Source organism: Trichophyton benhamiae (assembly GCF_000151125.1).
Source record: "Trichophyton benhamiae CBS 112371 chromosome Unknown contig01145.0, whole genome shotgun sequence".
Taxonomy (NCBI): domain Eukaryota; kingdom Fungi; phylum Ascomycota; class Eurotiomycetes; order Onygenales; family Arthrodermataceae; genus Trichophyton; species Trichophyton benhamiae.
The window spans coordinates 266498-285997 of record NW_003315111.1 but is presented as its reverse complement, the minus strand read 5'-3'; the positions used below and the strand labels follow the sequence as shown (position 1 = coordinate 285997).

Genomic DNA, 19500 nt, shown 5'->3' with positions numbered 1-19500 from the left:
AAAATGAAAAGAAGATATGGCCAACCCTGGAATCCCATCAATTATCAAGGCTTCCAAGAATAATCCCACCCATCCTTACTCGGGCTGTCCGTCTGTAGTCGTCCATATTCAATTGGGACACCGTCTGAAAACACGCCCTTCTTGTTCATCGAAGTGCGGAACAATCTTCCACCATCACCAACACCGGTGCGGAGTTCCTCACAGGCATCTTTCATGCTAGCCCATTGACGTTCAAGCTCCAATTGCTGTGCTCTCCGTTGTTTAGCAGTGTATAACTGCCAGGCTCGATGAATTGTCCAGTGACGCAAGTATCGGTTGCGTGAGAAATGGAGGGGCCGTGGAGTGAGTGGATGATTGAGGAAATAACGTATTAAAGCTATGAGAGAAAACGTGATTAATATTGGAATGGAAGTTAGAACGGTCTGGCAGATGATGATGACATATACGTACTAACTCGTCTGTCGATTTTTACAGGAGCTTTCCTAGCTTGTAATGTTGAGCTAGATGAAAATGGCCTGAGAGCATTGACGGTTGATATAATTGAGCCTGGAGCCAGTGTGTCCTTGCATGTTTGGCTTAGTAGGCCGGGTTGCTGAAATGTTGAAGGTCGAGTTGAAAGTCTGAACACACTCGTGAGCGAGTTAACAATGGGCGAAAAATGCTGTCTCATGGTTGCAGCAGGAGAGTATTAAGTATGTAATTTCGCACAAGTTTGATATGTCAGCCCTTATGTTGCGCAATGGAGGCAGTATGATGCCTTGTCTGCACCTGAGTCGCGATTTTCTCTACTCGACTTAAGATGGCTCAAAAAAAAGTTTTGTAAGTTGCTGATCTAAGCAGATGGTAAAATCTAAGCGCTACGGTCACGTGGATGGCAGAATTAAACGCGATAAACTCTAATCATGTTCTGGTTACGGACATCAGAATGCTTTATCGTTTGTTTGTTAAACACGTATAGGTACCTATGTGCAAATAACAATGTTTCAACAAGCTCGTCCGAGCGTGGCATCAGTCTAATTTAACAAAAATACTTGGTAACGCCGGTAAAATGCAGGATTCCCGTTGGTGGTACATGTAGGCACCTGTGCCATATCATGGGAGGACTGGCCGTTTTGTCTTCTTGTCATAATTCAATATTACTCTCTGGGTATGTAAGCAAGCACGCTTGTATCGGCAGTAAAGTAAGAAGGCATCCTTGAAAAGGATGAAAGCGCAGCCACCGATAACGCTTCTTCCCCATCTCGTCTGGAGTAGCCATGGCCTACCTCTCTCGTACAGAGAAGGGGTTGTCCATGTTTTCGGGAGCGCCCACTTCAATAGCCCTCCCATACCAGCGGAGATAGCTGGGAAAATCAAGGCGCCAAGTATGATGTCCGCCAGATTAGTGGTTTCGCGGAGCATATTACCTTGACGGTGTGCCATGATTTGATGAGCTTGAATGCCATTTTCATTATCATGTCCCCCTCCGGCAGGTCGCTGTCCATCATTACCAGCGCCAACACCCATTTGTAGCTCAATCTCCATGACTACCTCTGCATTGTCTGGTTCATCTTGGAAGTCACGACGGCGTCTTGGCCCGCGTACCTCCTCATCTGCGTTTAGTCGAGTACGTACTGTCGAGATCCATTCATTTTCTAAGTCTCCAAGTAATTTTCTGTAAAGTAAGTTGTAAGCGCTTTTAATGTATGGCAACGCCGCAAATGTCATGGATGCACTTGGTGGCCATAGCTGAAGGTCCATTTCCTGGTGGTAGGGATGGTGTGCTGCGAAAAACAAAACAGGAATCACAGGTAGTAAGCTGTCAGCATATTGAGTTCTCGAGAACATCAATGATATTGGTATCAACGGAAGGCCAAGATTTAGGCGAATACCCAAAGGTCCCTGCGCAGCTTCTTCAAGCAACCGTATTGTAGTTTCTCTGCCGAAAATAAGGTACATCGAGTATACACCATGGGCACAGCATCCAGCCCAAACAGTCCCTACCAAAGTGAATGCTACTCCGGGAAGTACCAGGCGGTTAAGCATGCCCTCACACTTGTGCGCGAGATCCAGAATCAGGCTATTCGGTCGTGACATATGAATCTCCGATTTGCACTGAGGGCAAAGCAGCATGGCCCCGTCCTGGTTCCTGTTGGGGCCTTCCGTATTTTCCATATCCGCGAGCCAATCTAGTAAACATGCCTCATGCGCGCTTAATGCACATGGACACGGAGACCGCCATTCTTTATTTAGGGGCGAATCTTCCGATTCGTCGGTATAGCAAATCCAACATTTCCGAAGATCACTTTCACCCGGAAATATATTCGACGTAGCCAGTTCGTCATTTAGGCAGATTGCCTCCAACTCTCTGGGAGAAAGTTCATGCGTCATTGATTCGGGGTGTGGCATTATAGGCGCAACATCGTCACTGTCATCAGAATCGACTATTCGTGCGCCGTGGCAAACCGGCACCACGGGAGCTTCGGTTTCGTTCTCAACGGGATGTTCATCGTGGCTGGCACCTTGGGCGACATTCTCACCCTCCTCCTGGGAACCGTGCTCCAAGTTAGGGGTGTCGCGATTCAACTCTTGTGAGCGGGGACGTGAAGGCGACGACATAGGTACAATAGACCGGCCAGAAGCCCACTTCGACGTTGGCAACTGTCAATATATCTTCAAGACGCAAAGTAATCGACTATTGTGGATCCGTAAATGCCTTGGAGCGCAGTGGTCACCTTTGAGAAACAAAAGAGTGATGCATGGTGAACGAGAGAACATGGAGCATCGTCGATTCCCTGTGAAGCGAAGGCTCTTGCCGCGGCCCACCTAGAAATATTATCACGTGATAAAATTCCGCCCAATGAAATTTACAGGTAGCAAGAGAACTTCTGAAGGGTATTCTAAGGCCTAATGCATGCTTTGTATTTGAAGTATGGTCCATATGTGAATATTGAGGAGCAGTAATCCTATACTCGTGTTTAACGGTTAGCGTTTAATCATATTTGGTCTTGTAGGTTGGTGATTTATAAGTCGATAAGTTAACTCATGCATTCTCGGTGGCCAACGTTGAGTCAAGGGCAAATAATAAAAGCTTGTCACCCGCGTACAGAAGCATATATCTTATCTCGCGTACTTAATAAATTAATTTATTGATATGATCCCGTAACAGAAGCTATGGAAAAGCCTCTCTAGATACAGTATCTGTATATAATATTTTAAGTAGAGAGAAGTGGAGCTGGTACTTTTAGTAATTTATCTTATGCTATATATACGAAGTAAACAAGGGGCATGTTGGGAAAAGGCATTTCTAGGTGCGAGCGCTGTGGCTCAAAGATCGGATATAGTAGGCCGGTTGTATGCTTGGGCGATAGACTGTTAATAAAGTTAAGTCTAGAATAGAAACAGCTAGCGTACGGCTAACTAACATTTGTTCTATCCTGAAGCTAAATTTAGCCTCAACTTAAATTCGCTCCTTTGAATCGGTTATTTCCAAAGTCTCTCTCAGAGTCTTACTGAGGGCTGTGCATGTGGACACAGGGAAATATCAACAACGAACAACATAGTAAAGTACGGATGGTGGAGATATTCGGCACCTAAAATATAACGACGGTAGTGCCGCTTCAAACATCTGGGCAATAGAAGAGATAATCCATTCAATTATCTGCCATATGTGAGTCATGAAAGTTGCATTTCCCTCAACTCAACAAGATTAAATAAACTAAGACGTGCGTTTTTTTAGTAAGAAAATTTTTAGTTCGCCAGGCCGACCCGAAAAGGGGAAAAAGAGTTCAAACTGGAATATCACGTTGGAGGAGACAAACACCATGGATATCAAAATCAAACGCAGGGAACATATGAAAGATGCAATATGGACAGTAAGTAGCTTCAAGGATGGCAGGGAGTTAAAGAGCTATATGAAGAAGCAAATTAAGCGAAGGGCCGATGGCATTGACGCCCAGGACGCTATCAAGAACGAAGGAAGTAGAAAGCTGGCAGCAAGAACAGAGAGGGACGGAAGGTTTTAATATCCAGATCGCTTCTTCATCAAGGCTCTTCGTTCCTTTTCTTTGGCTATATTGAGAAAGACGTTAGCTTTCCATCATGCGTAGGTATTATTTAGAATATTGATAAATGGAACATACCTTCATCATATACCAAGAACTCATGTAGGGCCTTTCCAGCAGGCACCATTGGTAGGACAGGCACCTTCTTGTCAGTCGCTATTTCCAACAATGCAGGGCCTTCACTATTTATCAGCCATTGCAGACTCGACTCTACCTGGTCAGGAGTAAGACATCTCCTAGCCTGGACACCCATAGCCTCAGAAACCTTGACGAAATCTGGGTTCTTCTGGTGTGTATGCGCAAACCTGTCCTCATAGAACAAGCTCTGCCATTGTGTGACCATGCCCTGCTCTTCGTTGTTGAGAACAATGACTTTGACGCCAATGTTGAACTGGGCAGCAGTCGAGAGTTCAGTGAGAGTCATGTTAAAAGAGGCGTCTCCATCAATGTCAATAACAAGAGCATCTGGTCGGGCAACCTTGGCGCCAATGGCAGATGGCAGGCCATAACCCATGGTTCCCAATCCACCAGAGGTAATCATTGAGCGTGGATGGCGCCAGCGGAAGTGCTGGGCAGCCCACATTTGGTGCTGACCGACACCAGTGGTGATGACGGTCTTGTCCTTTCGGTGGGCGGTCATCTCACTGAGTTTCTCGATGACTGCCTGTGGTTTGATAAGACCATTAGCTGTCTGTCGATCATAGGCTGAGAGCGGGAAGCGAGCTTTCCAGTCATTGATCTGTGCAAACCACTCTGGTCGTTCAGCGACTGGGTTAATGTGAGGGAGGAGAATGGCAAGGTTATCGGCACAGTCGCCTTCGACGGCTTCAGTGGCTTCAACAACTTTGTTGATGTTCTTGGGCATCACTTCGAAATGTACGATACCACCACGACCTTCGAGAGCAGCTGCCTTGGCCTGTGGGGCGAACTTGGCAATGTTTCCGGTAACACGGTCATCGAAGCGGGCACCCAAGGCAATGATAAGATCAGCCTCTTGCATGGCCATGTTAGCATAGGCAGAGCCGTGCATTCCGAGCATGTGCAGGGATTTTGGATCTAGCTCATCAAATCCGCCCAGTCCTTGCAGGGTTGTGGTGACAGGGATATTAGCCTTATCAGCTAGCTCCTTCAGCAGAGCTGGTCCCTCAGGGCGAGCACTGAGACCCTGACCGACATAAAGGACTGGTTTCTTAGACACATTTACCAGCTTAGCTACACGTTGTATGGAAGCCTCTAGCTGTTGCCGACCAAGTTCACGAGCTGCAATGGAAGCTGCACTGGGGTGTGCTGGTATGCTTGAAGCCATTGGGATGGCTTTTCGAAGGATACCACCAGTGACATCCTTGGGTAGATCGACCAAGACCGGTCCTGGTCGTCCGCTAGTAGCAATCTCAAACGCTTCCTTGATGCGCCTAGGAAGCTCTGCAACGTTTTTTACCATGACATTCCACTTTGTGCAAGCTCTCGAGATGCCAATAACATCAGCCTCCTGGAAAGCATCTGTACCAATGGAGGTGGTGGGGACCTGTCCACAGAAGACAACCATGGGCGTGCCATCTGAAAGGGCGTCTTGCATCGGGGTGATGACATTGGTGGCTCCGGGGCCGGAGGTGACAAGAACAACGCCAGGTTTGCCTGTGGCCCTGGCGTATCCCTCAGCCATGTGGCCGGCACCTTGTTCATGTCGGGGAAGGACGAAGTCGAAATGTGTTGAGTTGTAGATGGCATCAAAAACGGGCAAGATAGCACCACCAGGGTATCCAACTACGATGGCATACAAAGTCAGCAACTGGGGTTTCCTCACTGCCTTTTCCGCTTGGCGATTTCTGACTCACATATATGCTTGACTCCGAGACGCAGCATCATTTCATGAAATATCTGACCACCACTCAGCCCAACAAAGCTATGAGGTTTTCCCTTGGTTAGATGACTCAGTGAACACTTGGATTGTTTATTTTATTAGACATACGAGTCATCCAGGGCCGGAGCATGTCTCCTGTGAAGAGGAGAAATGTCATGTCTGTCAGCATCTTGGTTGAAGGCTGGGCTGGGAACTGGTCTTGCTTGTCTATTTTAATCCCGTCAGTTTTCACGACATTCTTGAGGATCCGGGGTGCAGCGTGTCATACGGTGAGGAGGCAGTAGCCGTGCTCTGTCCGCGCTTCGATGTATCTAGAGAGCCAGCCTTCTGCGACGGTCGTCGGTGCGGTGAGAGAGCAGAGGCTACACCAGTGGCCGAGAATTGCCTCCTGCTGGCCTGTGATGTATGTGAGAGACAATTGGCGGTGCGGAGCGCACTCCTTGACGCCCTGCTGGCGGACAGCATCATCATGGGAGGCTTTGATGATAGCTGGGAGGGAACAATGCCGGTGGTAGAGTACGGGTGCAGTGAGAAGCAAGCAGTGAGAAGCAAATCGAGTCGAGGTCGGACGGGGAGAGGCGGAGGAAGTGCAGCCTTTTAAGACGGGGGCGGAAGAGCAGCAATGTACGGGGCGTGGGCAGGCTATGACTCTTTTCGCGATCTCTCTTCTAGCTCGGCCTTTCTTTTGCCTGCGTTCGCACAGTCACTTCACCTTTTTTTTCCTGCTTTTCCTTTTTCGGAGCTAAAGAAGACGGCGGGGCGACCTCGGCCAGTCGCAGGCCGGTCATCGGAGGCTGCATGCTGTCTGATTGGTCAGTTGTCAAAGTCACGTGTAAATCACGTAACTTGTCACGTGATGTTAGCATGTGATGGTCACATGATATTGTTTGCTGAGTAAGTGATGAGGTAAGCCCATCCAAAAGAGGGCTTCGGAGCAAGAAAGAGCGAGCTTCCTTCGATCCGATCGGGCTGGAGGGCGACGACTTCCAAGTTTCCATCACGGATGGACGTTCTTGACGGTGGAAGAAACGGAAGACCAACGGCCCTTGGAGTCCCCGATGGCAGACTGCAGCCTAGGAAAGAAAGCTGAGAAGCGGGAGGTTAGTAGGCGAGCGTGTTCGCTCTGAGTATGCGTTTTGCCCATGGCTTCATTCTTGAGGCACGGTTGAGCCGTCCTTTAGAGATGGCCCTGAAGACAGAGTAACATGGTGCCTCGGCGGCAGCACATACATACAGCTGTCGTCCTGTGTTTTGGGCTTCATCTTGATGTTGGCTGCCGTGTGGGGGATGAGCGTTCGTTTATATGCCCGTCCAACCCAGCTCCAAGGGAGCGCTTGGAATCGGCCGAGTTTTTTTTTCTTTTTGGCGGGACACCCTTGTCAGGCCCTGCTTAGCAAACGTCATTAGACGTGGGGAAAGATTAGCTACGAGCCCATGCCGGCATAGGATCGAACAATATGCACGATTTTATCCATCTATCAATGCTACTATAATTTATCGCTTCCTGATGTCAACAAAAAACAGACTTTGATAACAAAAAACAGAGTTCAAGCTATCCGACGTCTGGGATCGGCTAACCATATAACTTAACTCGACGTCATTATCAAAATCACAAAAAAAAAAACACAACCCCACCATGGACGCAGAACTCGTGCCAGAAACACAATCCCTCAGGGATGTGTATGTACCAGAGCCAGACACACAACAGTCTCTAGAACCAGAGCAACAAGCCAGGTGGAATAACCTGGTTAAAGAGTTCAAGGGCCGCTATAGTGACGCGCCTGGGTTTGTTGCCCGGAGTCCTGGAAGAGTCAACATCATAGGTGAACATATCGACTATTCGCTTTACGATGTGCTTCCTACCGCCTTGAGTGTAGATGTGCTTGTAGCTGTGAAGACTATGCCAGCATCAGGCCCAGAGGCAACCATTAAAGTGGACAACACCGACCCCAGGTTTGCGGCTAGTGAATTTGTTGTCTCATCGGATCGAGAGGTGGACATCGATGCATCCAGGCCAGATTGGGTCAATTACTTCAAAGCTGGCCTTCGGGTGGCCGTTAAGTATCTGCGGGAGAAAGACTCAGCATTTGTCCCGGTAAATATCGAGGCTTTGGTCGATGGTAACGTACCACCCGGGGGTGGTATATCGAGCAGTGCTGCATTTGTCTGTGCAAGCGCTTTGGCTGTCGTTAAGGCGAATGGGCATAATATCTCCAAACAAGAGCTCTTGGACATCTCGATTGTATCTGAGCGTGCAGTAGGCGTGTACTCAGGAGGGTGTGTGTATCTCTATTCCCCAAGTCAATTTGTAGGAATGGCTAACGGTATAGCAGGATGGATCAGGCTGCTTCAATCTTCTCGCGGAGAGGATATCTTCTCTATGTCACTTTCTTCCCAAAGTTCAAAGTGCAACATGTGGCCATCCCCAAGGCCACTACTGATATCACTTTTATGGTGGCTCAGAGCTTTGTCACATCCAACAAGGCCGAAACTGCTCCCCGTCACTATAACCTTCGTGTGGCAGAATGCACTCTTGCGGCTGTTATTCTCGCTCGGAAACACAATATCACCCTTCAAAAGGATAGCAGCTCATTAGGCTATAGTCTTCGAAATTTACACCACGAGCTGATGCGCCAGGATGGTCGCCAGGATGACCCGTTCGAATATCAGCTTGACTCTCTCATTCTCATTGTGGAGGAGACTTTCAAGCAGGAGCAAGGGTATACCCGTGCCGACATCGCTGAACTCCTGCAACTCACGGTCCCACAGGTCGAGGAACAATTCCTCTCCTCATTCCCTGTGGAAGCGGAAAGATTCTATCTCCGCCAACGTGCGTTGCACTGCTTTAAGGAAGCCCGTCGTGTGCTCGATTTCAGATCGTGCCTTGCTCGCTCCCATAATCTCGATCAGCATAATTTAGAGTATCTTGGACAGCTTCTCAACGAATCCCAGGCGTCTTGTCGAGATGTCTATGACTGCACTTGTCCCGAAGTTAACGAATTGTGTGAAATTGCACGACGGGCTGGCTCACTGGGCAGCCGTCTGACGGGTGCAGGATGGGGTGGCTGTACGGTACATATGGTTCCCCTGGAGAAGGTCGAGGATGTCACAAGGGCATTGAAGGAGGAATACTATTTGAAAAGATGGCCTGACATGGACAAGGAAAAACTCAGGCAGGCAATGGTCATTAGCAAGCCGTCTAATGGATCATTTTTGTATGTCTGCCTCTTCATACTTCGTCTTGTTGAATTATGCTAACGTTGTATAGGATTACTGGTGCTGCAATAACCGATGTTCAGTGAGATTGGCATTGTATTGAATCTCTTGTAATATATATTTAGTAGTAATTGCTGTTCGAATGTTTGTCTACGTCTCTTGACTTTGGTAGGAGTTCCTGCAACGTCTCCAAATCATGGCCGTAGTCTTCAGAGTCTGTATCTTCGCAGCATTGCTAGCTTCACCCTCAGGAAGCAGATAGCTCGGTAAGTTTTCGAAAAGCCTATGTCCTTCGGCTTTTGAAATGCGGCGTATCTTCCCATAGATACCACTTAGGGAATACGGATGCACCTATATCTTAATTGCTGCCGTACTTATTTCTCCGCATAGCTTCGTCGTTTGGTATACGAATTGAGGAAACAAACTGCTTGCCTCTAGTCTCGTTCCTTCTTGTTAACAAGGTAGAAATAGATACCACAGTTAACAATGGCTGGACGTGCCAAGTCATTTCTTCGCGGGTGCTTTGGCAAAGAAAGAAGATAACTTTTGCATGCCAGAAGTATTAACTTTCTTCAAATCCCGTACCCCTCGAGACATATTCGCCTTTTTCTTCTTTTCCTCTTCTTGTGCCTTTCTCTTCTTTTCTGCTTTCTCTTCGGCGGTTTCGTCATCCTCGTACCCTCGCTTCCGTCTCGACATGTCATACATTGATCTCGATGCCTGCGCTTCTGCACGAAGATTTGCAAGATTCTGTAGATACTCATCTAGAGCGGTAAAGTCTTTTGGAGATGATGAAGAGCTTAGAGCGTCAGAAACTCTTATTGATAGATTGGGTTGGAGGTAGGAGGATTGTATAAAGGACAGGGCCGCTCGGAGACGCATAAGATGAGCTATTTCTGGGCTGTAATTTCGTTTTGGCACAGACACCTCCTCTTGAGAGTCTGCCGGTTCGGTTCGGTTGGTTGATAACGAGTTTTGTGTAGTTGCCATCTCAGGGGAGGTTTGGGAATCACTTGTACTTTGAGTTGGCTGGGTATCTTTTTCGTTTTCATTCGCTTCGTCGCCTGGTTGGGTACTTGATATTTTGCTCACGCTGATCATGGGAGGTTCCAGTGCCTGATGTACAAATCTAGCTTCAAGACTAGGAGGAAGTCCGTTCTTAACCATCCTTTCAGCTTTGGCCAGCAGCTCCTCCACAAGCTTCTTTTCACTGAACCTGAACATCATGCCATCGGCGTCAATTGTTTCGCACACTGATGCCATTCTTCTTTGAACAGTTTTTCTGAATTCTGTGGTATATAAAACCTTGCGGAGATGAGGAGAAATATCCTCGTTGGCATCTATTATATCGTCTAGAGGCTGGAAAAGGTTACGCTCTGAGCTGTGACTCGAAGGCACAATTATCGGTAGGATAAAAAACATAATGTCAACGGGTGTGGCAACATGAAGCTGGCCGGTCTTCGAAGTAAACCCATTGTCTCCCGCTGGTTGTCCCTCCGATCCTGCGTCCTTTTGCCGAGTGTCCCCGTCTGTTGAATTGACGAACAAAAAGCTCCGCGGTGTGGTGGTTGGAGGCGAAACTGACGTGAATTCGAACACGCCCAGCTTTGGGCAGAAGTAATACCTGGTCAGCCTGCTCGTTCGGGGGTTTTGAAGCTGGATAAATCGCGCGTCTTCGGAGGCAGCAGAGGGCAGGATCAATGTCTTGTAAAACTTCGGCGGCTCAGCAGCTGGTTTAACCATCGCTCCATCATCAGTAGGAGCTGGTGCCTTGCCAGAGCCAGCCCTAGTCTTCATTTTTCCGTTGTATGTAGGCCTGGTCCGTTCAGCATGCTCTGCTGCTTCATCGTCCGTCGCGAATTTGACCGCAGACAGACGACACCGAAGAAGTTCTCGTTGTCCCCTTTCGGCGCCAAAAAACACATGCCAGACCCACACGAGCTTAATTAACCTAAAAGAAGCGGCGCTTGGCGATCGCGAAATTGACGCGAGTAGAAAAACAAATATGAACGATTCATCTTTTTTCTTAATTTCTAGTCAGTTATATAAGGACAATTGACTAGCTGGGTTTTCGGTCTGAAGGCACCAGTATCTTGCGTTTATGCAGCAGTTTCGCGGACCATAGCGATGGGCGTATGAGACCTGGACCGCCGCCTTCGCTGACGCCGTATACTAAATCGTCCGGGGACATACCGCACACGTGATCGTCATCCTGGAAAGTTTCCCCGGCCACAGAATCAATATTTCATCCTGGTTTTTTATCTGAAGTGGCTGGCTATTCAGATCGTCCAGTCTACTATGAGACTGTCAGTCGCCTATTTGTCCTTGCCATGGGCCATTTCCTTCTGTTAAATAAGCAGTGGAAGTTGTTTCGCGGAAGTCGCTTCCCATACTACTCAATTACAGCCACCCTCCTCCACACAACATGCTAAATGCGAGAGATTCAGCTTGTGACTATTAAGAACTATCATTCAGAGTTTCCTGGTTCACTAGTGAGTTTATCTGGTTCCATTCAGGAAGTACAAGACAGATTTACTAAGGCTGTGATAGTGGGCGACATTCCTTGGCCTCCAAAGTCCCCTCACGCTGCGCTGATGTCCTCTCCAAACGGTCGCAAGAAGTTCGAAGAAATCCAGAATAAACGACGCGCCGCCACGGATTATGGTATATCATCTGCTAAGGCGAGACGAATATTGGACGAGAATTTAGAAGATGAAGACGACGAAGATGACGAAGAGACATTGCAACTCAAACTTGCTGCTATAGAGGCTCGGTTGAAGCTGAAGAGGCTGCAACAGAGCAAGGCACGGCTCAAGCAGGCAGATTCTGAGACAGAATCATTTGAGGGCCCTTCGGAGAGTATAAGTCCGAGGCCCGAGAGCCAAGGCTATCGTGGAAGTCGAGTATTGGGAGAACGGAAGAGGAAGGCTGCCGATACGTCATATCAGGAGAATGTTCAGGTTCCTCTTTCTCCAGTAAAGAGACCACCTCTGCCGGTGGCTCCTATATCTCCACAAAGAGTGATCTTGGGTATTGACAAGGGGCGCAAGGCACCTGACGTTTCTTTGAGACGGCCCAAGTCAATGGGTCAAAACCCCTATGATAACAAGCAAGCCACTGGGAGCCAAGCGGGAAATCTCTTTACCAGAGGATCTAGCCATGAGACACAACTGCTACCTCCCGATACCACCAGTCGGCTTGATAAATTCAAAAGCTTTAGTGATCGGATGATAGAGAGTAGGGCTAATGATAAAGAACGAAGAGATAAATCATGGGCATTACAGCGGAAGAGAACCACCGGGTTTGGTGTTGACAAGAATGAACTGGAGCGGTTCCATGCCGCAGCAAAGGAGTCAACAATTGATCTTGGAGCTGTCCCATCGACAAAACGCGAGCGATTGACCTCCCCTGTACGTGTAACGCAGTCATCTTCAACTGAAAATATACCCCCTACATCGCCGTCCAAACGAGATCGCAGTCAATTGTCACGCATTGGCCGGAGCAACTCAGAGAGCAGGGTGACCCGCACAGCTAGGAGCGAATCGTCATCCTCCTTGGGAACCGAAGTCAAGCCAGCAGATCCAACAAAGTTCGAACCCTTCTCCTCTTTACATCTATCTACACGTATTTTACCTCATTCATTCCTCAAACGCACCTTCGATTCTAAAACCACCATGCGTATACCAGACCTCCTACGAACAGTCAAGGGGCCGGATTTTGAATCTCCTGAGACAGATGGAGATTTTGTTGTTTTTGGCATTGTGGGCTCCAAGTCAGCACCCAAAGAACATAAAGACAAGAAAGCTGGGGGGAACAAGAATGACGATGAGCCTGAAGATGGGCATAACGCTAACAAATACATGGTTCTAACATTGACGGATCTGAAATGGACCATTGACCTCTTTCTGTTTTCGACGGCTTTCCCCCGTTACTATAGGCTTGCTCCTGGGACCTTAATTGCTGTCTTAAACCCTGCAATAATGCCACCCCCGCGTCATAAGATTGATACAAATGCGTTCAGCTTGACATTGCATTCATCGGAGGATACAATCCTAGAGATTGGAACTGCCCAGGACATAGGTTTCTGTAAGGCGGTTAAAAGAGACGGTAAAGTTTGTGAGTCCTGGGTTGACTCTCGCAAAACGGAATACTGTGACTTCCATGTAGAAGCACAGCTTCGCAAAACCACTTCGGGCAGAATGGAAGTTAACAGCGGACCTGGAATTTCGACAAGGTTCGGGCCTCGGTTTAGCGGGTTCCGCGGTGCAAGGCGAGAACAAAACGTTTCACAAGGAAGTGGTACTCGGAGTAATACTGATAGTGGAGGGAACTTCGATCGGGCAACAGGTACCAGATATTACGTTGCGCCGGCTGCGACTTCAGCTATTGGAAATAGACAAAGTCAATTTCCAGCAAGGAATGGCACTGCATCTAGTCTACTAGACGCAGACGATCCGTTCATAGACGCTGGATCTTTTGACCGAGGGGGGAACTCAAAGGCCGAGCGCCTTCGGAAACGCCTCGCAGACCAGGAGAGAGAGCGTACCATCGCCAGGTCACTGGGCGAATTCAAGGGCGTTGGGGCCGAATACCTTCGAGCTCATCACAAGGACACTGTAGAAGCTGAGAGCAAAGCCAATTCGACTTCTGCAACAGCTAGCTCCCACACTACTAACAATCAGAGCGGATCGAATGATACCAGTTCTGGAAACGACCCTTTCCTTGGTCTGGACAACCTTCAGAAAAATGCTAAAGGCATTAAGCTTAGACGTGGCAAGGATGGTAATGCCCAGACAACGGTGAAGAAGACGAGATTTATTACTGCCAATGGCATCCGAGAGGCCGGCAGAGATAGCCTTGGAAAGGCTACCCAGGATGCAACGGATTATAATGATGACTTGGACATTGTATAGTTTAGACACGGAGGGATTTTCATGACATTTCCTATACCCTACTAGGCGTTTACCTTCTTTTAGGGGAAGACTGAATGATAACTTGTTCTTATTGTTCTAGTTGTAGAATTTAGTATCTGATATTGGTACTAATCGCACACTATTCTATCTAAACGCGCACATTTGCAGTGACCCCCATCCATACGCCTGTACACTAAGACGACGACAATTTAGCCTGTACGCAGTGATGAGCTACAAACAAAGGATCAAAAAGAAAAGAACAAGAACAAAATAACCACATCCTAAGACCACTTGAAAGCCACTTTGTCCTGCCACTCCGTCCACTGGTAGGCATTTTGATGGTATCTTGTAAAAAAAAAGAAAAAAAAGAAAAAACCCAAGGGCAAAAATAACATATGAGATAAAAGACTGGAGCTGATATCAGGTCATGAAGGCAACTGGCAGTTGAAAGGAAAAGGAAAAAGGAGAAGGGGCACTGATTACAAAAGGTCATAGAATAAGAGAATGAAAAAGGGGGGAGGGGATAAAAAATAAAAAAAGAAAGCCAGGTTTGAGGTCCGGGAAAAATGAGAAGGTCATGAGCATGCAGTCATCGAAGGATTTGGAAAACAGGGATGAAGGTACCGAGAAGAGAAGGGGGGAAGCAGGGGAAGTGAATGAAAAGAAAGTACGAGAAGGAAAGGAAATACGGCTTAGGAGAGGTGTATCGAAAGACCACAATAAGTTGGGAGTTTAGTGGCTGCGAGACTTCTTTGAAGTTTGGTTGGAATTGCCATCAATCCCTCTCTTCTTCGTCTTGGTGGGCGTGGAGTGAGACTTGCCTCTGCGCCATCTGTCAAAGGGACTGATGCGTTTTGCTGTTGGAGTGCCAGGATCACAATGTTCAGGTCCAGAACCCGCCTTGAGGCCATGAGAGCGGAGAGAGCGCCCAGAAGCAAGTGGTGACGAGGGGGTATCTGTCTGGATGATCTGACCTTCCGGTGTGATTGGGTGCTCTGAGGATCCATTTTCAGCATGGGCAGTGGCTGGTTGGTCGGCAGTTTCAGCTGACTCTTCAACTGGCTCTTCATCCGGCTCTTCATCTTGCTCCTCCTCTGCTTCAACTATGGTTGACGGGGTGCTCGGCTCTTCTTCTTTCTCACAGGGAACAGGAGCGGCTCTAGCTTCAGGGAACAGGACACGGGGTTTAATGGATGAACGGGTCAGAGGACGGATGCGGGGTATAGACTCGGATTTGAGTTCGCTGCGAGAGGCCAAAAGACCCAAGTCATCATCATCATCTTCTTCCTCCTCTACCTCTGGTTTGAACTTGCGGAACACCTTCTTGCCTCGGCTAAGGAGAATAATTAGCATCAAATGTGACCTAGAGTAAATAAAACGCTGGATACACTTACAAAACATAGAGTAATCCGTCATCTCGACGTATAGCCTTGTCCACATTCTTGTCCCGCTTGCGGCTGCTTTCATCGAGCTTTCTGCGTTTGCCAGCCTCTGCGGCAAGCTTGGAGGAGGATGGTTCACCTTCGGCAGGCTTGCTGCGGAATGGATTGTCTGGGCTATTGTTCACTTGGGGAATTCGATCTCGAGAGTCGGTAAATATGGCTATAGGCTCCTGACTAGCCTGCTGAGGGTCAGCCTCAAAGCTCTCAAGTGAAAAGCCTGAGTACTTCTTGGAACGCTTCGGCATCATGGCTGCTGGGTCTTGGACAGACTTGGAACTGCTGGAAAATAGAGTGCGAGCTGTAGGTCCAAGGTCTTCGATTTGCTTCTTACGAGGAGTCTTCGCTGGCGTAGGAAGCATTCCGTTGGTAGCCAAGCTGCTGTTGGTATTGCCATCCATTGTGCTTCTGTATGAAGAAGAAGAGGATGAGGAGTGAGGAAGTGAAGATGAAACAGGTTCAGATCTGACTCTGTTCTTTGGTGGTGGTGAAAGAGAAGGAGAGTTCAGTCTTTCACTTCTTCGCTTAGGAGAGCTAACTTGTGAGTGTGGTGGAGAGTAAGTAGCTCTACCACTGATGCCAAGCTGATGTAGCTCCTGATCGCGTCTTAAGGCGTGTTCTTTGACAAGACCAGTCGTACTCGCGTCTAGGGCAGCAGCAGAACCGCTGAACAGATGTTGCTGGTCAGCAATGCGTTTGGACCGGCGAGGGGAATACGGCTCGTAGTTGTCGTATCGAGAGCCGTAGCGAGGAGTGGGAGGAGTCCTGATAGAGGACGGCGGCGGCGGGGTGGTAGTCATCGTTGCGTGGTTGCTGGTTACCTGGTTACCAGGCCAAAACAGGGTGTTTGTTGTATGTAGGGTCTTATCGCTGTCCTCGACTATCACGTCCTCATGGGGCTGGGTGGTTCCGGGGAACAAAACAGGCGGTAAAGCGCGGTCTCGATGCTCGGGCACTTGTCCACGGCTCCTTTCACACTGTTCTGACTGCGGTATCTGTCTCTTGCTGTCTGTTTGCCTGGTCGCTTGTCTTCTTCTCTGTGCATACAAAGTGCTGAAGAAGAAGAAAATCCGGTGGTTGGTAAGAGATGAAGTTGAAAATTGCCGTTTTAGTCTTTCCAGCCACACAAAACTAAAAAAGGAAAAAAAACAGGGACGCGCACGGCCCACTCAACAACAAAGGCCCAAAGGGGCTTAGCGTGGTCTTTGCTCCCACTTTGACATTTCAAAGATAGCTAGCTGGTGAGGGACAACAGAGAAGGACAGGAAGCAGAGGAACAGCAGAAGCAAAGGGGACAAGGAGGAAGAGCCGCGAGCGATGGCGACGCCCACAGCAGAGATGGACGGGCTACAGCTACAGGAGAAGGAAGAGCCCGGCTGGGATGCGCGGACGGAACAAGGTTCGGGACGGGCAAAGGAGAGTTACCACCAATACACCAGCGAAGAGGCACGGGAAGAGGACGATAGAGAAACAGCTCTGCGGGCAGAGCTCAAGTCGGTACGAGATATCAATGCCGTAATAGAAGGCGTTGTTGAAAGCCTGGAACGCGCAAAGGGAAACATGGAGGTATGGGACTTCTGATGTATACTGAAATGCCAAACAAACTGCTAACATGAGTCTGTGTAGAGCGTTGCCCGGACAGTTTCCTCTGCCTCTACCCTACTTGACACCTGGACTCGCATTCTTTCCCAGACGGAGCATAACAGAAGACTCGTTTTAGATCCGTCGTGGCAGGGTGCTTCTCAAGACATGGCCGATATAGAGACCGAGGCTCGTGAACGACAACAAGAGGCAGAGAGAAGAGAACTTGAGCTGCAAGAGCGGAAACTAGCACAGGAACGCAAGGCCGAGGAAGAACAGCGGAGGCGAACAGCACAAACATCGTCAACCACTAGGGCGAGGCGCGGCATTGTGAGGCCGTCGACAACACGAACAGGGGTGAATCGCACTCAAAGCGTTTCTCGAACACAGACCGGACAACCTTCTACACGAGTGCCTACGAGTACTACAAGGGGCATACCTACTGCCAGAAGAGCTGGCGTCGAGTATGGGAGAACCTCAGCGATTGCAAGGGGCCGGGGAAGGGTACGAGGGCCGTGAGACTACCGCCCTTCAAGCCAATGTAAATAGACATACAAGCGTGATACCCTCAAAGCAATGTTAGAAATGAGTGAGAAGAGCCATTTTCATCAAATGTATGGACTGTCAACCCCAAACAGCTAGCATAGTCCCTGACGTATTTACATAACGCCAAGCCTGCCCAGCAGCGTCTTAAGGTCTTCGGGATGATAACACCAAGAACCTTAGTTAGCTACCTTTAACTAGCTCCATCATCAACTGACCACATGGAGAGGCAACCACGTTCGAAGTTATCCACGTAAAGAGACGTCAACACTTCTACCCATGAGCACGCCCTAGACTACATCTTGATCTACTCTAATGGCCATGAACTTCGCGCCCTACCAGGACCAGTCCCCCGACATCGAGCGCGCGCTCTCCCCGCCCCTCGCAAATGCCAACCGCATACATGCCGCTTCTCCCCGTCACACACCCTCACCGCTGAGCCAAAACCACCCACGGAACTCGTCAAACCTTGACAGAAACACACAAAATAATGCGCAAGGGTTTGGATACGGCTATGGAAGAGACGTTGAGGGAGGCCGTATGAGCTTGGGCGCGTTCGAGACCAGTCTTCCACTACGTATGGATTACGAAGCTATGCTGGCATACCTCTTACTACCACCGGCAGGAGGAGTATTTTTACTTTTGACGGAGCATAAGAGTGATTATGTGCGGTATGTTCTGTGTCCCCTAGACCTTGTTAGGTAAAAAATATGTATGTGCTGTTCTAACTTGTGAAATAGATTCCATGCATGGCAATCTAGTTTGCTTTTCACCTTTATGTTTGTACGGATATCTTTCTGTCTAGCGATGTTTATACTTCCCTCGCCCTTATTTCTAACGAAACCTAGGTTATTCACATGTTATTTGCTTGGTCAAGTATTATATCCTGGTTATTGTTCATATTTAACCTTGGTCTTATTGGGTTCCTGAGCATGCATGCCTATCGTGACGGTGAGTAGATATATCAAAGTCTACATTATTATACTACTGACATCAGTATAGTCGATTCCTTGGAACATTATCAAGTTCCTATCTTTGGGCCATTAGCCAACTCTTTTGTTGATGACGAGTGATACCACCTATAAAAGAGTGCGCTATAGGTAACTAACTACTTAGGATAAACCCTGGCGATTTTTCTCACCCCCTCTAATGCCCATCGCTCATCTACGTTTACATTTATTTTCTTTTAATATTTTGCTATCTATGACGCATATTTGTACTCTATTCAATGTATACGACCTGTTACCCGCCATAGCATCCCAACCCTCAACTAGCTTGTCGTATTTTTTTTTTTTGTATATAGTCACCATAGAAGAATACACATAATTTACGTCTATCACTCTAAAAGAGTAGCATGAAAGCATCTATGGATATGGGGCTGCATTATTAACGAAGTCATAGCTAATAAATTGAAAACATTAAAACAAATGAAACCAAACAATTTAACTGACTCACGCTGCAATAGACAGGGGAAGGTAGGGAAGGGGGAAATAACAGACTCGTGTTAGTCTTGCTGACATGAATGACTTGCGTAGCAACAAAATATCGTAAAAGGGGTCAAGTGGATTTGTAGCTGAAGCAAGTTCAAAATGGTCATCAAGCTGATAAATATTCAGAAGGCTGAAAAAGAGTGTAAGTGCGTGAGCCGAACACAAGGGAAACGTCAGTGCAAGTAAGTGACGGCTGAGCCAATAGGGCAAATAAGTGAGTACGAGGGACAGAAAATCAAAGAAACCAGAAAAGAAAAATTGAGAACGGGCATGGAGCCCTCATATTGACCGGGAAAATATCAAGATTGTACAATCAACCCCGATAAATGACTGGGTATAACTAGTTCAAAAGACCCATGGATAAAAAGGCTGCAAAGCGAGCGATTTGAAATTAAGAAAGATGGAATGGTAGAG

The 19500-nt window shown here is 48.0% G+C and overlaps 8 protein-coding genes across 8 annotated transcripts; 4 read left to right on the top strand and 4 right to left on the bottom strand.

The window, feature by feature from the left end:
* Window positions 1–1092: 1092 nt before the first annotated feature.
* ARB_05476 (uncharacterized protein) lies at window positions 1093–2598 on the bottom strand (the record flags this gene model as incomplete). The annotated part of the gene is made up of 1 exon (XM_003016033.1): window positions 1093–2598. One exon carries the CDS (start codon window positions 2596–2598, stop codon window positions 1093–1095), a length of 1506 nt encoding a protein of 501 aa, XP_003016079.1.
* Window positions 2599–3803: 1205 nt separating this feature from the next.
* ARB_05475 (uncharacterized protein) lies at window positions 3804–4004 on the top strand (the record flags this gene model as incomplete). The annotated part of the gene is made up of 1 exon (XM_003016032.1): window positions 3804–4004. The coding sequence occupies one exon, from the start codon at window positions 3804–3806 to the stop codon at window positions 4002–4004; it is 201 nt and encodes a 66-aa protein (XP_003016078.1).
* Window positions 4005–4095: 91 nt separating this feature from the next.
* On the bottom strand, window positions 4096–6704 carry ARB_05474 (uncharacterized protein; the record flags this gene model as incomplete). The annotated part of the gene is made up of 5 exons (XM_003016031.1): window positions 4096–5807; window positions 5879–5946; window positions 6013–6111; window positions 6173–6498; window positions 6612–6704. 5 exons carry the CDS (start codon window positions 6702–6704, stop codon window positions 4096–4098), a joined length of 2298 nt encoding a protein of 765 aa, XP_003016077.1.
* An 836-nt stretch (window positions 6705–7540) lies between these two features.
* Window positions 7541–9162, top strand: ARB_05473 (uncharacterized protein; the record flags this gene model as incomplete). The annotated part of the gene is made up of 2 exons (XM_003016030.1): window positions 7541–8181; window positions 8235–9162. The coding sequence occupies 2 exons, from the start codon at window positions 7541–7543 to the stop codon at window positions 9160–9162; spliced, it is 1569 nt and encodes a 522-aa protein (XP_003016076.1).
* A 462-nt stretch (window positions 9163–9624) lies between these two features.
* ARB_05472 (uncharacterized protein) lies at window positions 9625–10917 on the bottom strand (the record flags this gene model as incomplete). Its single annotated transcript, XM_003016029.1, has 1 exon — window positions 9625–10917. The coding sequence occupies one exon, from the start codon at window positions 10915–10917 to the stop codon at window positions 9625–9627; it is 1293 nt and encodes a 430-aa protein (XP_003016075.1).
* Window positions 10918–11552: 635 nt separating this feature from the next.
* ARB_05471 (DNA replication protein, putative) lies at window positions 11553–14033 on the top strand (the record flags this gene model as incomplete). Its single annotated transcript, XM_003016028.1, has 1 exon — window positions 11553–14033. One exon carries the CDS (start codon window positions 11553–11555, stop codon window positions 14031–14033), a length of 2481 nt encoding a protein of 826 aa, XP_003016074.1.
* A 732-nt stretch (window positions 14034–14765) lies between these two features.
* On the bottom strand, window positions 14766–16272 carry ARB_05470 (uncharacterized protein; the record flags this gene model as incomplete). Its single annotated transcript, XM_003016027.1, has 2 exons — window positions 14766–15396; window positions 15428–16272. The coding sequence occupies 2 exons, from the start codon at window positions 16270–16272 to the stop codon at window positions 14766–14768; spliced, it is 1476 nt and encodes a 491-aa protein (XP_003016073.1).
* Window positions 16273–16789: 517 nt separating this feature from the next.
* On the top strand, window positions 16790–17695 carry ARB_05469 (DASH complex subunit Duo1, putative; the record flags this gene model as incomplete). The annotated part of the gene is made up of 3 exons (XM_003016026.1): window positions 16790–17038; window positions 17099–17410; window positions 17603–17695. The coding sequence occupies 3 exons, from the start codon at window positions 16790–16792 to the stop codon at window positions 17693–17695; spliced, it is 654 nt and encodes a 217-aa protein (XP_003016072.1).
* Window positions 17696–19500: the final 1805 nt, after the last annotated feature.